The 12,500-nt window shown below is 44.8% G+C and overlaps 1 protein-coding gene across 1 annotated transcript in view; it reads left to right on the top strand.

The window, feature by feature from the left end:
* Positions 1-12,500, top strand: part of grm8a (glutamate receptor, metabotropic 8a) — a gene marked incomplete at its 3' end in the record, with an annotated part of 401,396 nt that overhangs the window by 364,091 nt on the left and 24,805 nt on the right. Inside the window, exons 9-10 of the mRNA XM_080420982.1 lie at positions 6,207-6,628; positions 7,403-7,769. Coding sequence (XP_080277108.1) covers positions 6,207-6,628; positions 7,403-7,769 — 789 coding nt within the window. The remainder of the gene's footprint in view (positions 1-6,206; positions 6,629-7,402; positions 7,770-12,500) is intronic.

Below are 12,500 nucleotides of genomic sequence, written 5' to 3'. Positions count from 1 at the left end.
CCACGCCGAGCAATGCAATATCCGCTTCTGCCGTCTCAGTGCCATTATAGTTGTATACCAATAGGTGATAATCCGTTCTTGTCAATATATGGTACATGGAGGGAGTACCTTTCCCACCCTCATCGCATGGGTACAGTATGTTGACTTTAGAATGCATTGAATACCTCTGGTGTGTGTGTGTGTGAGTGTGTGTGTGTGTGTGTGTGTGTGTGTGTGTGTGTGTGTGTGTGTGTGTGTGTGTGTGTGTGTGTGTGTGTGTGTGTGTGTGTGTGTGTGTGTGTGTGTGTGTGTGTGTGTGTGTGTGTGTGTGTGTGTGCGTGCGTGTGTGTTTAGGATTATATTCTAACACTTTTCACTTAACTTTTACTTCAACCAAATTGAATGCTGAAAATAACTGTACCCAACAACAGCACACAGGGCCAAGAGGCAAGGAACCAAGTCGACTGTGAATTCCATCGCCAATAACACTATCGTTTCATACGGTTTCCCTTCCATCAAATGCATACTGGAGGGGAAACACTGAGTGCACATTATCCTAATGTATAGTTGTTGCTAGGTGAGAGGGAGCAGATAACGGTGCTTATCAGGGAACGGTTTGTTTTCGTAATGTGAGAGTTTGTAAACCTTTTGCTCCAGGCTGCAGCAAATGCAGAATGTCAGGACACACGTTGCTTCTGTTCGTTGTAGAAATAATTAGACGAAGTTTAGTATGACTCTTCTTCAGCAGAGACTTTGCCGGCACACACAGGTCATTTTGGATCATGATAATCCTGATGATTAACCAATGGTAATCAATATGTGTCAGGGCCAAGGGCCCAGCTTCCGAGTTGTAAATTGAGGCTATATAGGAAGTGATAGTTCATATGAATGGCCTGTAGTCTCGTGGTTTCACCCTGGCTGGTGTCAGAAGCAATTAGGCTCCATTCAAGTGGATGGGGTTTTGCCGAACATTACACTTGATTTTATTACCTTAATAAACATTGTCATAAATACTATATGCTTCCAGTCGCTAGTTTAAAGTCTTCTTTCAATCACCATAATATGCGTTTTGGTAAATTATAGTCCCATTTATTTTAAAATGATGATAAAGTAGGATATGCTGTAGGAGGGGCGTGGCTACCTTGTGATGATTTGATTGAAACGCTACACAACCAATAGCATTAATTTCTGAGTGCATAGGATATAGAAAGATGGTGGATTTGAAATTACTGAAATCGCTTCATTTACGAGTCTATGGGCGTAACGTCGTCCATATTCTTTACGGTCTATGGTCAGGGCCCAGCAAAAGGTTCCTCATGTAGGGGCTTTTGAAACTGCACAAATGAGCAAAATAGGTCAGTGTTTTTCTTCCTTTTTTTCACATGAACAAAGTTTGAATGTTTAAGAACCCTCTCATTATAACAGATACCCATTTTAGAATCATTAAATAGTTTAAAATCATTTGTAAACAAACCTCTGTTTTTTTGTGTTTCCTTAGACCAGGGCTGTCAAACTCATTTCGGGTCGGCGGCCAGATTTGGCGAAACGCGACTTAACGAGAGATACAGACCAGTTGTGTGTGCCTTTGTTTTTCAGCCAGTAGTCTCAGACACCGCCATAACTTCAGTATCTCACTTTACATATGTAGTTCATTATTAAGAAGATTTGTTTCTTTAATTATTGGTATTAGGCTACAAGATATGTATTATGAGAGATGAACAAACAATGGTATTTCTGTTTGAGGAGCCAATTCAGTTCAGAATACTGTCCCTGCTGTGCAACCCGATCTCCAGAGGAAATGTTCTCTTTGAACGTTTTTGAAGTTTTTGAAATTCCGTGAATAGACACGGAAAAACCCGAAATTCCGTGCATAGCCGCCTCGCATCTCCCCCATTGTGACTAAACATGACGGAGGCGCGCAGTCACAGGCGAACTGTCACCCCGTGAAGGACCACCGAGGGAGCTAAGGCGACCGAGTTGCCGTCCTGAACGGTGTGACGTTCGCCTAGCTGTGCCTACTCAGCGCCTTTTGATTTATGTACCGATAGGCACAGAATCGTAAATTTTGTTGTGGGGACTGCTTGCGACTGGTTACGCCCACCGTGGGACTCGCCGTACATATGCACGCAATTTCGGGGTTTCTAGGCGACTATCCACGGAATGAAGTGCACTGGATCCGTGCAATGTTACGGAGATCTCTGGAGATCAGGCTGCCCTGCTATAAGCACAAAATGTTCTACTTCACATGAAATGAAATGGGAAATGGGTAGCTGACTGTCTGAGTCGTGTTCTTACTTGATGCTTCTAGACACCTGATATATCTGCTTTAACACATTGGGTGCCAAAACCGTATATATACGGTTTTGCGCATACTAACGTTGAGTGCCAAAACCGTATATATACGGTTTTTGAAAAAAAAAAAAAAAAAATTACTTTTTTTTTTTTTTTTTTTTTTTTTAATTTTTTTTTTTTTTTCCTTCACAGCAACAGGAAATATCACTCCTACAAGATTTAGACTCCAATCCACCTCCTGGTTAACTTATGACTTCAAAAACCTGTATCTCGGGTCCTGTGCACTTTTTTTTTTTACAATGTTAATTTAACTTTTTTGAACTGGCTGCAACTATGGAATGGATTTCCGAATGTTTAAAATTTTTTCCCCCCGATTGTACGAGACCTGTATGTGTGTAATGAGGGGATCACCGTGAGGACGGTGATCACTGAATTTTTTTTGTGACTACTTGAAAAAGGTTCAAAATGTTTAAAAAGTCCTGGCACTCAAAGTATAATATTTTAATAAACCTCTGGCACCCAATTTGGCAACATCAGGGACCAGTTTCTGAGCAGTCAGTCATTCAGATGTCTATGTCACCATGGCCTCGACAGTGTACAAATTACTCGAGAGTGTACGAATGCAATTGAAAGTGTACAAATGGAACCAAATGGATCCTTACAGGTCAATTGTGTTCCATTCGTGCACTCTCATAAGAGTTATGGGGGTCTGTGGCGACACTGCTCTTGGAGACACTGGCCAGGTGCCTCCAATCCCCTAACTGTCATCCTACTACCAACCAGGAACCAGCACACAGCAAAAGAAGGCAGACACACACAAGCCCAGTTCCAATGTCCCCCTAAACCCTCAAGCCCTGAACCCTTACAGACTTAAAGGAGAATTTTGGACTAAGTTTTTCTTACCTTTTCTATGATGTTATGATATCTTAGGATGAATGGTACAGTAGAAACATTTCTTAACTCCATCCTGGGTCCGCCACAGCTTAAAACGTGCGTGGATAGGCCTTGCGTTAGATCACATATTTTAATAGCTTTTTTATTTTTATTTTTATTTTTAGATCTGACGTTCATAGTGACAGAACACTATGCAAAAAAAAAAAAAAAAGGTCTCGCTAGACGAGATTTCAATCTCGAGATTTCAATCTCGTCTAGCGAGACTTCTGTTTTTTTTTTTTGGACAGTGTTCTGTCACTATGAACGTCAGATCTAAAAAAAAAAGAAGCTATTAAAATATGTGATCTAAAATGTGTGATCTTCCTTAGTATATAAGGAATGGGACAGCACTTTGAAGATGAGTCCTTCATGCATGACTCTTTACATCATTTTAAAAACGTCCTTATTTTCAGTCAGTGCATTATAAGATTGATATGCATTATAAAATGAGATGATTTTTCTATTTAGGTTATTTGTGTTTAGATTATGGTTTGTATATTATTAATTTGAAATAGTATTTCCATATTCCATATTTACTTTGCTAATTTCTCATCTTGTGTCCCTTATTTTTTACCAAAGATATCTCCTCCATTCCGTCTCTCTTTGAGAACGGTGAGAAAGCACTACTGTTTGTTAACATTCTAACTGGGCTGCGTGGCTCATTTGCGTACTTAGTTATTGACGTTTGGAGCATTCCCCTGGTATCCCCATATTTACAATGCTATGAACTGTGGGTAAGTCCCTTAGGCAAAGTCTGCATCGATGCTGGAAAAGGAAAGGGCTCTGCTTGAGCCCTCACTGACTTAACCACTTCAAATGTGACAGCCCTCAGGCCCTCATGGACTTCACATGAACACGCGTCTAAGTCAGTGAGTCTGTAAGGGGGGCATGGAACTGGGCCATACAAGCCCTGGCAAAGGCCATATATATCAGGGGTCTTCAACGTTTTCCAGGCCAAGGACCCCTTAGCTGAGAGAGAGATGAAGCAGGAACCCCCACTACATAATGTATAAATTGTGCTGCAGATTAAACTTTTTCATAGATTTCATAGATGCCTTCAAAGACGTGTGTAGTGCTGTGTTGGATTCATGTTAATGTGTATTTTCAAACAGTTAACCACTTAAACCCTCAAAACTTTGTTTCCCCCTCTACACCAAACCCCTTTGCCGAAAATAGCCGATCTACAAGCTCAAAATACCTCAGAAAAGGGATGCTAGGGTTCAAGTGGTTAATGTAAACAAACAAAAAAGAGTTCCCATCACACAAAGATTTGGTGGCCCCCTGTAACCATGAGGACCTCCTAGGGGTCCCGGACCCCCTATTGAAGACCCTTGCCATAGGGCCATCATGTTACACAAGCAGAAAGCCTCATCAGCTTGCACAGCATTGCACTGACAACTCTTCTCTTTGCAAAGTGTCGATCACTGTTACTCCAATATTTATCAAACTGTGAAGAATCCAAGGTTGCTCAGAATTTACTACTTTACCCCAAAGTCCATGTCAGCCTGACAGATGACACAAACAATGACACAATCATCTCCCCAGTCACATAGGAATGCAGGAGGACTCCTGTCTGCGAGTGACACTTTAGACTTGTTGCTCCATTAGCAGTGAATGACTGATGTGTCAATATTATGGACTGTGAGATGCCACAGTTGCCCGCCTTCTTTATGGCAACACACGCACGCACGCACGCACGCACGCACGCACGCACGCACGCACGCACGCACGCACGCACGCACGCACGCACGCACGCACGCACGCACGCACATACACACACAGCAGCCGATCAATTTGTGGGCAGACAAAAGGCGTTGGCTGTTTATCGCAATTTATTAAATGCATCACCCTCGTTAATTATAGCTTTTGGGGGGATGTGGTGGGGGCAGGGGGAGGGGTTGGCGGAAGGAAAAACAACAATTTAGCTGCCTGTCATCCTTCTAGTTCAATTAGAAGAACTGGCTGAGCAGAGTGAGCGTGCAAGCAGGCGAGCCCAGCTGTTCTCAAGCGTTTCCTCTTCAAGCAGAATGAATAAGAGAAGAAACACTAATACAAAAATAAAAACACAGTTCTTAACCTAGAAAAGAGTGGCCATGCCGGATTGCCTACCCAGGGCCCGCACCATTTTGGAAGTCAGTAATAGCCAATCGGAATATGACAAATCCGGCTGAAACATTGATTGATTGATTGATTGATTAATTGATTTATTGATTGATTGATTGATTGATTGAATACTTTATTTAGAAGATTTGCAGGGAAAAAGCACATGAAAGTACAGTTTACAATATACAAGGTCAGCTAAAATGGATCGTTCATAAAAGCCGCAATGGCTTGTTTCAAATGAGATCCATGATTACATGGCTCCAGTGGATGTGTAATGATTTGTGTGAGTTTGTATGAGTGTGTTTTGAAGAAAACGCAAAATGGCGGACAATCTAGTCTGGAACAATTTTGATTCTACGACCTACGGTTCAATAATTATAAGCCAACATGTGAAGCAGCCTGTTGTAGCGTCACCATGGGGACGATTTGAGAAATTTAGGGTGGATGTTTTTCCTTGGCCTAGTGTGCGTGCAGACAACGGGAAAGTGAACTCTTTAACAGTGAGTTAGTAACGTGTTGATCTGTAGGAGGTGTCCTGGTCCTGGTGACTGTGTGTTCTGGAGGTCAATGTGACGAATAGGATTTAGAGTGGATACATATAAACATGGGTGTCTCTGAACAGGCGCTATGACACTGAAGGGGCCATCAGCTGTCTAGAACAGGGTTGAGTCGTGTGTGTGTGTGTGTGTGTGTGTGTGTGTGTGTGTGTGTGTGTGTGTGTGTGTGTGTGTGTGTGTGTGCGTGTGCGTGTGCGTGTGCGTGTGTGCATGGGGGGGCATGCGTGTATGTAATCCCTCTCTCCTTGTTTCTCTCTTTTTCCCGTTTTATCCTCTCCCTTTCCTCCTCCTCTTCACCCACTCATTTGATCTCTGTCTCCCTCTCTCCAATCTCTGTGCCAGGCATCAGAGTTCTCCTGTGAGTTGTGTCCGTACGAGATGCGTCCGGACGCCAACCGCACGGGCTGCGACGCCATCCCCATCATCAAGCTGGAGTGGCACTCGCCGTGGGCCGCCATCCCCGTCTTCGTGTCCGTGCTGGGCATCATGGCCACGTGCTTCGTGGTGGTCACCTTCGTGCGGCACAACGACACGCCCATCGTGCGTGCGTCGGGGCGCGAGGTGAGCTACGTGCTGCTGACGGGCATCTTCCTGTGCTACGCCATCACCTTCCCAATGATCGCCGCGCCCGCCGTGGGCGTGTGCTCCCTGCGCCGCATATTCCTGGGCCTTGGCATGTGCTTCAGCTACGCCGCGCTGCTCACCAAGACCAACCGAATACACCGCATCTTTGAACAGGGGAAGAGGTCTGTGACGGCACCCAGGTGAGCGGGGAGGTGGCTGAGGGGTGAGGTGGGGTGCTGGGTGGAAGTGCATGTGTAGATGAGGCTATGTAGCCTATACTACTAGTACTTTTCATACCCATTGTATCCAAGTTCCACACCGGTGCACATATTTATTTATTTTTCTCCTCATTTTAAATAAGCAGCCAATTATTTTTACCTTTTTACCCTTTTTTCTCCCAATTCTGTCGTTAATAATAAGTCGATAAGCTGCGCCAACCGAGCGTCCAGTGCTGAGGTTCTTAAGTACTGGGAGTCTAAACATCCATCATGGATGCAGTGACCGAAAAAGCACTCAATTTATTTTTATTAAATACAATACCACAATGTAAACATACTTGTTCGGTATAAAAAAGTGAGTAAAAGTTCAAAAGTATTGCCATCAAAATGTTCATAAAGTACCGAAAGTAAAATTACTCATTATGCACAACTCATTATGCTCGTGTAGTGATGCAACGCTTTGTGAGCTTGTAGATCGGCTATTTTCAAATAGCCTAGGTATAAAATAGGGCTAAAGTGGTTAATGTATGTTTTATAATGTAATAATGTATATCTGCAAAGTAACTAGTAACTAAAGTTTTCAAATAATTGTAGTGGAGTAAAAATACAATAAAATTGGAAACACTCCAGTAAGGTAAAAACACCTCAAAATTGTACTTATATGTACAGTACTTGAGTAAATGTACTTAGTTACTTTACACCACTTCCCCTGTGTGTGTGTGTGTGTGTGTGTGTGTGTGTGTGTGTGTCCTATAGGTTCATCTCGCCTGCCTCCCAGCTGGTCATCACCTTCTCGCTGATCTCGGTGCAGCTGCTGGGCGTGTTCGTGTGGTTCGCCGTGGACCCGCCGCACACCGTGGTCGACTACGGCGAGCAGCGCACGCAGGACCCGTCGACGGCGCGCGGCGTGCTCAAGTGCGACATCTCGGACCTGTCGCTCATCTGCTCGCTGGGCTACTCCATCCTGCTGATGGTCACGTGCACCGTGTACGCCATCAAGACACGCGGCGTGCCCGAGACCTTCAATGAGGCCAAGCCCATCGGCTTCACCATGTACACCACCTGCATCATCTGGCTGGCCTTCATACCCATCTTCTTTGGGACGTCGCAGTCTGCAGAGAGGGTGAGCGGAAGTGGGTGTGTATGTGTGTGTGTGTGTGTGGTTGTGTGTGTGTGTGTGTGTGTGTGTGTGTGTGTGTGTGTGTGTGTGTGTGTGTGTGTGTGTGTGTGTGTGTGTGTGTGTGTGTGTGTGTGTGTGTGTGTGTGTATGCGTGCGTGCGGCTGCTGGTTGTTGCTCAGTGGAGATAACGAGCTGACAATCTGTAAAAAACGACGAAAGGTGAGAGACAGTACTGTGGTGTACCATAATGATTGTATGTGTACGTGTAAGTACACCCAGGTGTACGTGTGCGCGTGTGTGCTTTCTATGAAGTATATAGAAATAGACTGTGAGGACCATTTTCCTGGTCCTCACACGATATATATGGTTGTTTTATGGTTTAAAAAAAGATGTTTAGAAATTCCAAATAAATACAAAAAATTGAAGAAATTCACAATTAGAAAAGATTCGGGTTAAGTTTTAAACTTACTTAAGCAGATATAGAGCTGCTATTTTCAATGTTGTCCTAAAATGTTGATGTCCTCCCAAGTATAGTATGTCGTAACCCGGGCCCGCGGGGCCATGACACATTGAGGAGGACACGGTGAAATTCACAATTAGAAAAGATTCGGGTTAAGTTTTAAACTTACTTAAGCAGATATAGAGCTGCTATTTTCAATGTTGTCCTAAAATGTTGATGTCCTCCCAAGTATAGTATGTCGTAACCCGGGCCCGCGGGGCCATGACACATTGAGGAGGACACGGTGGCAGTGCAAAAAGTAACAATCATTTATTTACAGAAATGACTAAATAAAGCATGCGAAAGGCATGAGTCAGTAAGATCAGTGATGTCAGCAATGTGCGGATGTGTGATCAATGTAGTGTGGGGGTGTTGTAAAAGTGTGTGAACTCAATCAAAGGGAACCAGAGGGAGGCAAGCAAAAGGGTGCTGTTATCTGGAGAGAGAGAGAGTGGCATGACTGGCACCCACTCTGTTATAGGGCCTCAGGGAGCACTGACCATGGGTGCTCCCAATGCCCACCTTATTGGGAACCCTGCAGGTTGGCCCAGCCTACAGGATCTGTGGGAGAAACACACACACACACACACACACACACACACACACACACACACACACACACACACACACACACACACACGCCGGCCTCCCAGCTGGTCATCACCTTCTCGTGCGTGCGTGCGTGCGTGCGTGCGTGCGTGCGTGCGTGCGTGCGTGCGTGCGTGCGTGCGTGCGTGCGTGCGTGCGTGCGTGCGTGCGTGCGTGCGTGCGTGCGTGCGCATACATGTGTGTGTGCGTGTGGTGTTGTTGTTGAGGCATTTGTGAAGTCATTTTGCACGTACCTGTAAATCACCCTCGTATATCTAACAGTTAGGTGCAGTGGGAACATATTGAGTCGCGCCTGGGGTCGGGAGCAGTCGGGGTTCCGTGTTGTCTTGCTCAGGACACTTCAGCACTAAAGGCCAATACATGCTCCCGCTCCTGTGTGTGTGTGTGTGTGTGTGTGTGTGTGTGTGTGTGTGTGTGTGTGTGTGTGTGTGTGTGTGTGTGTGTGTGTGTGTGTGTGTGTGTGTGTGTGTGTGTGTGTGTGTGTGTGCACGCGTGCGTGCCTGGCATCTGTGAGCAGAGTCCACAGCATCGTTTGAGAGGATTAGAACTTCCTCTGTGTGTCGTATTTGAGTTTTTTGGACAACTAAGTGTTAGCCCACTGCATTAATAGTTTTATAAACAGGGTTCGATTTCTAAAACACTTTTTTCTTAACCACTTAAAGGAGTAGTTCACCCAAAAAATTACTTATTTTCTATCAATTATACACACCTCATGAAGCATTGAATTCATGGAGATTTTTTTGTTTTTGTCGCATTCCTAAGCCAATAATGTGATGATAATAATAAAGATTATGTGTGTGTGTGCGCGCGTTTGCGTGCGTGCGTGCGTGCGTGTGACTGGGTGTCTTAACTGTCTTTATACGGTTTAGCTTTCTTTCTGTCCCCTCCTGTCTTAATGACCAATATATTGGTCCTTTGCTACGTGAGGTCAATGTTTTCTGTTCCGCAGCAACACTATTATTTTCCTCAGTGTTGTTTCCAAAGAAACAACAATGTTGTTTTGTGTTTGCTGTCCAGTATTACCTCTGGCTGGACAAGAACGAATGGTTTTGTAATGGGAGGTTTGTAAAACACTCCTTTCAAAGTTGTTCTTGGCTGTAGGAGGTCGACGCTCTGCAGGAGATTAAAAAATATAAATAAAATAAAAACTTCTGTGTGTTAAAGAAAGAACCCCAGGTGTTTTTTATTGTAAACAATTGCAGTTGTTTTACAGCCTGCTGACTGGTCCACACAGTTTATACTGTCCATCAAACACTAGTATTTTACTGTACAGCTTCATCTGTCTGTCCTTTTATCATCTCTCGTCTCCTATCTCATCTCTTATCCTCTCCTCCACCCATCCAAAATCAATGATACAAACTCCTTTCCTACATCTAAAGCTGGAGCATGGTGCACTTCCCCTGGTCGCCTTCCTTGGCTGTGGGTGCTCAGCTAACAAAGCATATTCAGATAAAGACAATGCACCAAGGTAGAAAGAAGTAGCACTCGGTTTACCATATTTAATCTGACACGTTTTGGCACGTGGCCTTCATCCAGGCAAGTTGAAATGCACATGCATGGTACATTGTCTTTTCATATCGTATGCAATCATTTCTAATTTGGAGGCGTGACAACATGTAAGCACATTGTCTGTAATGTACCATGCATAATGCATTTGCTCTGATGAATGCCATGTGCCAAAACTTGTCATATTAAAAATGGTATAATCTCAGTCCTGTGTTGCATAGTCTGTCTGTCTGTCTGTCTGTCTGTCCGTCCGTCCGTCCGTCCGTCCGTCCGTCCGTCCGTCCGTCCGTCCGTCCGTCCGTCCGTCCGTCCGTCCGTCCGTCCGTCCGTCCGTCTGTCTGTCTGTCTGTCTGTCTGTCTGTCTGTCTGTCTGTCTGTCTGTGTGTGTGTCTCTCTCTCTCTCTCTCTCTCTCCCCTGTCATCTGTCATGTCCTCCTCTCCTCTGCCTTGCATCATTTACCATCCTGCTGTCTCTCTCTCTCTGTGTGTGTGTGTGTGTGTGTGTGTGTGTGTGTGTGTGTGTGTGTGTGTGTGTGTGTGTGTGTGTGTGTGTGTGTGTGTGTGTGTGTGTGTGTGTGTGTGTGTGTGTGTGTGTGTGGGTGTGTGTGTGTGTGTGTGTTGATAATGGGTTTGAGGCGTCCTTCACAGTTGCCTGTCCTAAAATGACCTTTTTATTAGCCAGATTACTTTACTCATCGCCGGAGGCAACATAAACTCACTCAAATGGGATTTGGACTATTCAAATGGGATTAGTGTGTGTGTGTGTGTGTGTGTGTGTGTGTGTGTGTGTGTGTGTGTGTGTGTGTGTGTGTGTGTGTGTGTGTGTGTGTGTGTGTGTGTGTGTGTGTGTGTGTGTGTGTGTGTGTGTGTGTGTCTGTGTCTTTTTTCCAGTCTACAACTAATCTCTTTGACCAAATAGCCGATCTACATGCTCACAACACGTCACAACGCGTCACAACAGCATGTAGAGTGCCTATTTTTGGCTAACGTTCCACCCCAGATTATGGATTCTGCAGTTTCAAGTGGTTAATTTCTAAAAAGAATGTCAGCACTTCTGTTGCACAGATTCACTGGCTCAGAGATATGTGTGTCCGTCCACTGCTGTGATCCAGGAAAATAAAATGTGTGTGTGTGCGTGTGTGCGTGCGTGCCTGTGTGCGTGCGTGTCTGTGATTGACAACTCCTGTCCCTCTCCAGTTACACCATTAGGGATCCATCATAAGCAAGTCAGTAAGTAGGTTGGACAGGCTTATTGTCGGTATCAGCTGACAATGAGCCTCTCCGACCTAAACCTAGCGCCCTTAAATGTCTCTGTTTTTCTTTATTTTTTCTGTTTGTCTTTCTTTTTTCTGTTTCAAATTGCGACGCATTGTGAGCTTGTAGACGTTGGCTTGATTTCCGCTTGATTGATTGATTGAATACTTTATTTAGCAAGTTTGTGAAGGTACAGCGGCACAGTTACAAAAGCTATATGCTTAAAGGATTTCCATTTTGATGGTCCCAACAAGTATGACACAGGGCTTAAGTGACACGTATAGAGAATCTCATACACCGTGAAACAATATAAATAAAAATCGTTGAATATTACCGTGAGTATTTTTGAGACTCCAAACCCAGCCAGTCACTGCAGACAGTGGTTGGAAAGGAGGCACAACATGCCAGCTCACTGCTCAAGTCAGCAGTCACTGAGTGGGGGTGTGTGTGTGTGTGTGTGTGTGTGTGTGTGTGTGTGTGTGTGTGTGTGTGTGTGTGTGTGTGTGTGTGTGTGTGTGTGTGTGTGGGGGGGGGGGGGGGGGGGGTCAGTGTGTCAGTGTACAGAGTGTGTCATAACTCAATGTGTGCGTGTGTGTGTGTGGGGGTGTGTGTGTGTGTGTGTGTGTGTCATAACTCAGTGTGTGTATGCATGGTGACATAATTTAACGTGTATGGGTGCAGAGTGTGTCATAATTCAGTGTGTGCCACACTGAATGCCAAATGTGTCATAACTCTGTGTGTGTGTGTGTGTGGTGTGTGTGTGTGTGTGTGTGTGTGTGTGTGTGTGTGTGTGTGTGCGTGTGTGTGTTTGTGTGCGTGTGCATGCGTACGTGCGTGCGTGAGTTTAGGCGTGTAGGCGTGTGTGC

This window comes from Gymnoscopelus braueri (assembly GCF_963280865.1).
Source record: "Gymnoscopelus braueri genome assembly, chromosome: 23".
Taxonomy (NCBI): Eukaryota; Metazoa; Chordata; class Actinopteri; order Myctophiformes; family Myctophidae; genus Gymnoscopelus; species Gymnoscopelus braueri.
Note: the sequence above shows the minus strand (reverse complement) of the source record. Positions and strands in the feature narration are given on the sequence as shown.